This window comes from Epinephelus moara, chromosome 22 (assembly GCF_006386435.1).
Source record: "Epinephelus moara isolate mb chromosome 22, YSFRI_EMoa_1.0, whole genome shotgun sequence".
NCBI lineage: Eukaryota > Metazoa > Chordata > Actinopteri > Perciformes > Serranidae > Epinephelus > Epinephelus moara.
The window spans coordinates 36,007,631-36,016,465 of NC_065527.1; the positions used below are offsets into that span (position 1 = coordinate 36,007,631).

General features: G+C 40.3%; 1 protein-coding gene across 1 annotated transcript in view; it reads left to right on the forward strand.

Moving 5' to 3' along the window:
* The window catches only part of chst11 (carbohydrate (chondroitin 4) sulfotransferase 11), a 185,150-nt gene extending 178,974 nt beyond the window's left edge, over positions 1 to 6,176 (forward strand). The window contains exons 3-4 of the mRNA XM_050034010.1: positions 3,068 to 3,297; positions 4,340 to 6,176. Of these exons, the coding sequence (XP_049889967.1) occupies positions 3,068 to 3,297; positions 4,340 to 4,964 (855 nt within the window). The 3' untranslated portion in view covers positions 4,965 to 6,176. The remainder of the gene's footprint in view (positions 1 to 3,067; positions 3,298 to 4,339) is intronic.
* Positions 6,177 to 8,835: the final 2,659 nt, after the last annotated feature.

Consider the following 8,835-nt stretch of genomic DNA (forward strand, 5'->3'; position numbering starts at 1 on the left):
CTTTCCGGCCACCAGATGGCGCTATTTTCACCGTCTTAATTGCTGCTGAGGGTGTCAGACGATAGACTTTATTTATTATTTTATCCACTTTGCTTCAACCGATCACCACCAAAATTTTATCATCTGTTCCTTGTCCCATTATCCACCTTTCCTGGAAATTTCGTCAAAATCTGTTTTTAACTTTTTGAGTTATTTTGCAGACAGACAAACAAACAAACAAACAGACAAATGAACAAACAGACAAACAGAACAACGCCGGCGGAAACATAACCTCCTTGGCGAAGGTAAATATATTTTTCTCTATAAACATTATCGTTAGCTCAATTGACATAAATGTAATCATTATTTAATGTAATCAAGTGTTTCACCCCTTACAAATCATCGTGTACTTATGAGAAGTCACTCGTTTTTCATTCAAAAATAACTTTCAAACTGATTTCTTTTAGTACACTGGCAAAAATGAGGCATTCAATATTCTATTTGGTCATTTTTTGATATGAATGTTTCTCTTGGAGTTGATGGTCTGAAAATTCATCATCATGATCAGAGTTGATCTCAAGATCATCTTCATTTTCAGACAATTCCTCCTCAACTTCACTATCCTGATCAAGGATATGTTCCAGAGCCTCCTGGGCTGTCATTCTCTTCTCTTGTGTCTCGATTTGCAAGAAATGTGATATTTCTACCCTTCCTCCATTATCACTGCCGTGTCAGTAGTCATTTTCATTTACATGTTCATTACACTAATCAAGTCCAGCAGAAACGGTTTCATGCTCCAAAACTTAATAAAAACATGTTTTCTGTGTTCTTAAACATTGAAATGGGTCAATTTGACCCACAGCATAACAGGAGGGTTAACTAAAACATCTAAGCCTTTTGCAATGCGTGTAAACCTATTTTGATATTTTATTTCCTTTTTACTGATCTGCCTTGACTAAATCACAATACCTTGTTCTCTTTTCCTCAAGATACTCAGCCCTAGCTTGTGGATCAGCATTCTTCCTAGCCCTGTATAGTCTCTGCCTCTCTTTATCAGACAGCGGCATCTGGAAGAACAAAACTGACCCTGAAACATCAAAATCTGTACTAAAACTTTATTAAAAACATAAATATTAGATTATAGCATTATTATTGGTTCATTTTTGGACAATAATTTAATAATAAACAATAACTTCACAAAAATCTATGATAATGGCCTGTGTTCATTGAATCTGATAAATTCAAGATAAATAACAGAAAATGCCATAAAAGTTTAAAAAAAAATACATAATATTGTTATTAATATAATATAACAATATCAAGTCAATGCCTAAAAAGCTACAGATACTAATACAAATCTGCATTGATAAACATGTCCACTCTGGATAACAGAGGACATGTCCTGGGTAACAGAAGATCTTTGTTATCCAGGGAGGACAAAAAAACACTTTTCCCTTTATAATCAGGCTTTAACTAGGCCTACTGTGGAAAACTATAACTTATACTTCAACGCATCAGTGTCATATTTCACATGAAATAGGTAGTTTTTAAATATATAAACATCATAAATGTTTTATTAGCGTTATCCAGAAAGACACATGATTTGAGGACATATCGCACCAGTGACCGAAAAGGTCAAAATATCAACATTTTAAGAGAGACTTTTTGACCTTGTAATGTGTTTTGGGGGTCCTTCAGAATCTTCTGGCTGATACAACAGTCTGTCACATGACTATCCAAATCCAAATATGGTAATATATAGCCACTATAGTCTGTTACCCAGGAAGGACATTATGGAAATCCAAATATGGAGACAAAAGTATTTCTTGCGTTTAAATGTAAATAAGCTTAGCATTGTTACTATATTTGCATATGTCATTGCAAACATTAACACAATTATGCCCCAGTAGATAATTAATCCTTTTATTAAGATTTCTGACATTTTTTGCATATTTTTGTACTTAGATTTAAGCAGGGACGTTACCCAGGAAGGACAATTTGGTACTTTTGAGCTCAATAGCTCCTTAAATTTTAATTTCTTATAGTGAATACTCATATGAGTAAGTAAAGAGGGGAGAGTTGAGTAACATAATGTAGTGTTTTGAAATATTTATATATTTTTAACATTATAAATATGCTCTGGACACCAGAATTGACATGCCACGTATTTGACCCATATATATACATATATATATATATATATATATGTATATATATATATAAAAAGGCTGTTAGACCAACCTATCCTTACACAAAAGTTTGTATGATATCCTGGGTTATGCACAAATGCATTACTTTTTGTAAGAAAACATACAAACAGTGCATGACAATCAGGTTAGATAGCTGTCTCAACCACCATTATCAAAACACTGGCAGTGGCTCAAGACAGCAGGTAGTTCACTCATCAACATTTTAACCCCCAGCTTCTCTAGTCCGCACGTCGAAGCTTCCCTGAGCAAGATACTGAACCCTACATTGCTCCCCCAAATGGGTATCTAACTGCATGTAAATGTTAACTGAGTAGCCCCAGCCACCAGTGAATAAATGTGTCTGTAAATGGATGAATCTGGCTCTGTAGTGTAAAATTACCCTCACTCATCAGAAGACTAGAAGGGCGCAATACAAATGCAAGTCCATTTACCAAAGCATTGTGTTCCATGATGCCAGCTACCCAATAAGCTAATTCGGCTGATGCACCTAGCTTTGATGCCACAGCTAGTCAGTGTGTATATCAGAAGATATAGTTGATAGTAGATATTGTTGTTGGTTGACTATCCTAAACTTTGAACATTTTTCAGCCAAACAAGCAAGAAAATGACCAATGTTTACTTAATTCTTTTGAAAAGATTAAGCATCATGTACCAAATATTTGGTGCCAAGAGCTGACAGCTTCCAGATCCTCATACCCAGATAGCTCTCCGCTAAAAGTCCTGTGTCCAAATTTTAAAGCAATGTCCTTTTCTTTTGTTGTTTTGTTTGGGCTCACCTTGTTCAGCTTTTTTGTCCTTGTTTTTAGCTGTATGTCTATTCTGCGTATGTACGTACATTGAGATTCTCTCTCATACTCTCTCTGTCTCTGCCTGACCAGTTGGAGTTGTCTGGAGCAGCTGTCCTTCACCAGGCCAGGAGGGATCAGGTAGTGGATGCATGTCGAGTCTACAGTGCGTCCAGTCATAAGCGCAGAGTACTGACACCCGGAGATCTCAAACATCTTGTGGTGGATGAGGACCATGAACTCATCTACTGCTATGTCCCCAAGGTGGCCTGTACCAACTGGAAGCGCGTCATGATGGTGCTTACAGGCCGGGGCAAATACAGGTGAGTCTTGTACCTGGCAGGCTTTTAAAAGATTTAAGTTTAGAGGTCATTTATGTCCCTTCTAAATATATTGCTCCATGTTTGACAAATAGGAAGAGATATGCACAGGACATGTGTTGTAAGATGTAGTTACATCTAGGGCTGTACCCAAATATTCAGATATTCGAATATTCGTTTCTATGGGTAGGTATTCGTTATGAAAATTTGGTATTCGATATTCGTTTTTTTATTTACTTTTTTTTTTTTTTTTTTACATATTGTTTTTATACATTATAAAATGTGAAAATATAGCATAGCCTACCAACTGAGCTTGTGCACACGGCACGCTTGAGCGCATCTGTCTGAGGCTGTGGATCAATGCCAAGTTTTACCACTTTATCACTATTCCCTCTAACTTGTAGCTGTTTTTTCGTTATCTTTATTTAATATGAATTATGGGACCATTTTTGTCAACATTTGTTTCCCCCGTTTTGTACAATAAATTATTGTTTAAAGTTTCAACAAGTTTCTTTTGGAGTGCGTGACACAAGTGTGTTTGGAAAACGACCACGGACTGTCACCTGCTCAACGCATCAGTATCTTCGGATGCCATGACAGTAATAGCCAATAATGTCAAAATATCATTTACAGACCGATTTAACAGACGATCACTGCTGCCCGACCCGCAGGTCCATTTGCGGGTCCCGCGGGTTACGGGTCGACCCGCGCATCACTACTCAGCTCAGTCTATAAGGCTGTACACAACAGTAAGGCTATAGACATTATTCTATTCAGGCCAGCAGAACCAGCAGCGCATCGGCTCTACAGCGCATGGCACTGCTGATTAACCATTTTATTGCAGCACAGAGTGTCTGCCAGCAACCAATTACTTGCAGAGGCTTCCTACAACTTGTTTCAACAGGATGACTAGCCAATGTGAAAATCAAAAGAAAGCATAGAATAATGCCCTCATTACACTGAACGTTTGTGATGACCCAAGACATGAATGCATATTGTTTGTTTTACGTTCGTTCCTCACTGTCCTTATGCCTCTCTTAAACAGTGACCCAATGGAAATCCCTTCCAATGAAGCCCACATTCCCTCCAACCTGAAGACGCTGAATCAATACAGTATTACTGAGATCAACCACCGCCTCAAGAACTACCTCAAGTTCCTCTTTGTTCGCGAGCCCTTTGAGAGGCTGGTCTCTGCATACCGCAACAAGTTTACCCTCAAGTACAACTCATCCTTCCATAAGCGCTTTGGCACTCGCATCATCCGGCGCTACCGCAAGAATGCCACGCAGGACGCCCTGCTCAGTGGTGCTGATGTTAAATTCAAAGAGTTTGCAGAGTACCTGGTGGACCCGGCCACGCAGCGCGATGGTCCACTCAACGAGCACTGGCAGACCGTTTACCAGCTTTGTCATCCATGTCACATCCACTATGACCTGGTAGGCAAATATGACACACTGGAAGCGGATGCAAACTATGTGCTGCGGCTGGTGGGTGTTGGTGACTCCTTGCATTTCCCTAGCTATGCCAAGTCCACTCGGACCACAGATGCCATGACGGCCCAGTTCTTTAGCAATATCAGCACTCAGCAGCAGATCCAACTCTACCAGCTTTACAAGTTGGACTTCCTTATGTTCAACTACTCCACACCCAGCTACCTCCGGCTGGACTAATGGAGGACAGAGCTGGGACTCTGAGAATGGCTACCTTGTTTAAGGAGAGGCAAGAAAATGAGTGGAAAGAATTCTTTGGAGGCAAACTTGATTTAAAAAACTGTAGTTGTAACTTTCAGGCATGGGGTCTGAATTAGACATATACACATGTGCTGAAAGGAAGAAGGGTAATGTGTGCTTGTCTGGGCATAGGGGGGAGGATGTCCAATCAACTCTGTGTGATACAGAGAGCACTGCTTGGGTGAGAACGTAGGCTAAATGGACCAAATGCATGCAAAGACTAAACTGTGGGTGAAGCAGGTCTTCAAGGTGTTTTATAAGGGGAACAAAGGACGGACTGGAAAAGAGATTCTCCTGATGGTTGCTTCAGATTCCACAAAGCAAACAGCGGCCTCGCACGTGCCCTGACCCCAATGCATCTTGGGAGCTAAGCTTATCTCCCCCTCCCCCTGATCAACAGAGAAACTCCGTCAAATTGTAAAACACAATCCATGCCCTACACTGCGCTGTCAGCGTGGTGTGTTAGCATCCATCACCCTTGTCCTCATTAGATGCATATATTTCAGAGGGAAACCAGCTCATCACAGCCTCAAGAATGCCCTATGATAGATGGCTAATGACTTCACTCTTAAGACTTCTACAACCACAATGACTGTAACTATGGCCTTCAGCCAACTTTTTTAACTAAGCAAGTTGTCACTGGTCTCTTTCATTATGATGTTGGGACCTCTTGTGTTACACCTTCAGGACCCTGAGAAAACGAAGACTCCTGCTACAGCAGTTAAGTGTGGAGGTGCTTAATAAATCATTGTCTGTAACACCAAGCATCCTTAACACTTAAAGCTACAGGACGTGGTTAGACAGGTACGTCCTCACGTGACTGGGTGCATCAGCTGTGAGGGACAAGTCTGCGCAGAACGTCTTAGCTGAAAAACGAAAAAGAGACAGCCTGTGTGGTTGCAAAAGAGTTAAAGTCACTGGATCTCATAACCCTGTCCTGCTGTGCCCCACCATGCCGCGCCAGGGGCTCAGCGGACACATCCAGGGACTCGCCAACAAAGCCCCTGCTCAGTCGACCAAACATGTCTTTCAGTAAATTAAGATTATCCTTTTGTCCTCATGCTAATTTGTATTTTTATTGTCTCATGAATTATGAAGCATTGCTGCAAGCAGCAATAACAAAAGATTATTTAATTTGCTTTGTTGATTAAAGAGAGAAAGGTTTAATTGGGTTGTTTTTTTTTCTGGGCTAATGAACATTTCATGATTTGTTTTTAAAGTTAAAGTGTTGTTATTGTTTTGTCATGTTGATTTTCGTCTTCACAACTTGCCTCTGATACATCATTAGTGCATTGCAGCACTTTCATTTCTGAAGGGTGTATGGTACATTTCAGCCCATGGCTTTGTCCTTCTGTGTCTGTGACCATCACAGATTTCTGAGTTATTTCCCATTTCCTGTTGGCACATTTGGTGCCAAAATGGCTGTGAGAGCCTCAGAGATCCACACTCAGTGTTCAGTACACATCACTGCCCTTAAGCAAATTCATGGGAAGACCCCCCACCCCCAAAACCAGAACATGAGAACTGGCTGCTGCTCTCAATGTACATATCAACAATCTACTGCCCACATCACAGAGTCAGAGACTGTATCTCATTGTGTGATGTGATTAATGCTAGCGATGCTAAGCAATGTCAAGGTTAATAACTGCACTCTCCATCACGCTGTGAGTTGGATTACAGGCTGTTGTGTAAGCATTATACAGGAGAGGGGGAGAGAGAGTCGTTTCATTTTTTACACCTCCTCTAAATTCTAAACCATCCAGCATTAAATAGGTTTTTTGGAAAAGCTGCATCTCTTTGTTGCTCTTGATGGAACCAGGAATAATACTTTCTATGCATTTGTGCGTATGGTACGTTCTCCCATCTCTCCATTTAACAAAACCCTAGTTTTAAAGGTTTTATTTAGGTAGTTTCGTCCATCACTCCTGCTGGTAATGTTAATATTTGACTCATTAGATTCAGTGTAGAGAGACTGTTAATGCTGTGGCACTGCTAGACAAAGCCGGATTACTTTATGGTAAAGCAGGTAAAGAACAGTAAAAACTAACATGCTGACAGTCTTAAAGTTGTTCCTTTTTTATAAAGTGACCTCGAGGTTCTTGCTTGAAGAAGGTCCATGCCAAATCTAGTATTAATATCTGCATTTTTGCACTTACATGGCAAAAAAACTGGTAATTGCTGTTGGTGCTAATCCCTCAAAGCCCCCACAGCCCAAGGTTCACTGTTTGGGAATTGATTGTGGTAATTTAATTGTAACATTACAGAAATATGCACTACTAAAGCACAATGTCAGCTGGGATTGGCTTCAGCCCACTGCTACCCTGTTAAAAGGAGAAGCAAGTATAACTAATGGATGATAAGGGCCTTTAGATGGGTCCGGGTTTATTACCTGATCTTTAGGCCCTTTAAAGTCAAGTCAAGTTCAGTTATACAGCCCAATATCACAAATTTGTCTTAGCAAACTTCACAATTTGTATAACATACAGTATGATACTGTGTATCTGTAGACCCTCAAAAAGCAACCAAACACACAATAGACCAAAAAGGAAGATTTCGCAGACCACTCAGAGGAACCCATTTTCCAGGGTGGATAGACATGCACTAGGTGCACAGCGGATGAAAGTAACAGTAGTAGAACTATAATAAAAGAAATGTTATAAATCAAATACACAATATTCAGCTTTGAGTGATAAGTGTTACAGGGGGTTTCTATCCACCTTATTTTCAAACACGGAAGTAAATAGTGATCAACTTCTGTTTTTTTGTGCGTGACTTCCGGTCAGCCGCTTTCCCTCATGCTTTCCCTTACCGGAGCTAACAATGCAAGCTAATTTTTTTCAATTTTCAGTTGTTTATGTTAGTCAATCAGTTAGTTAGTTAGTTATTCTGTGTATTTTATATAGATAATTGTGCCCACGTTTCCATTATAACGGAAATTTATTCCCTCTAAACGCGAATAAATCGCACGTCAATCAAAAACTACGAACCAAAAAAGCACAATCTATCCCGAGTGAGACAAACTGCTTGATCCCCGTCTCCAGTGTACCAGCAGAGAACCTGCAGAACCGAATCAGCGAAAAAACACACCTGGCTACACAGCCTCTCCACCTGAGCAGCTGCAGCTGCGGCTCGCACCCTTGGCACATAGACACACAGACGGTGCTTCTGCATTCCAGCCAAACGTGTGCGCAACTGTGAGAAATAAATATGTGAGGTGTACGCTGCTTTTCTATCTTTTTTTCCTTTTCTTTCTGTCAGCGACATACACTCCTAACACAGGACGGGTTGTTTTTATTGACTGAGTTGATTATTAAGCCATAGTGATGCGCGGATCGGCTCTGATAGCACCCGAATCAGCATGTATGCATCAACCATCCAGCCGTTACAACATGAGTGAGCTAGCAAAGCAGTTTTGTGTTGCTATGTGTGGTATTTATTCAGTTTTGGGAAATCACGTTGTCTAGAAAGCATCAGTGGCTGCAGCTGACAGGGACAGCTAACAGCAGCAGCAAAGCTAACATCAGGACGTCATCTGTTAAAAGCCTCCAGTTGTCGGATACGACATAACTACTCCAGTTAGCTCAATCATGTTGTAACTAAGACATCCGCGGGAATTAGCTCAATCATGTTGTAACTAAGACATCCGCGGGAAAAAATATTTTTTCACGGACCGTTTATTGAGTTATTACAGACACCGCTAATGGCTAACGGCAAACAGCTATCGGTTAGCCCAGCAAATCTACAGTAACCATGTTAATTACTAAACGTGCACATAGAAATAGTAATGTTTATTCAATCATTGTGTTTATAG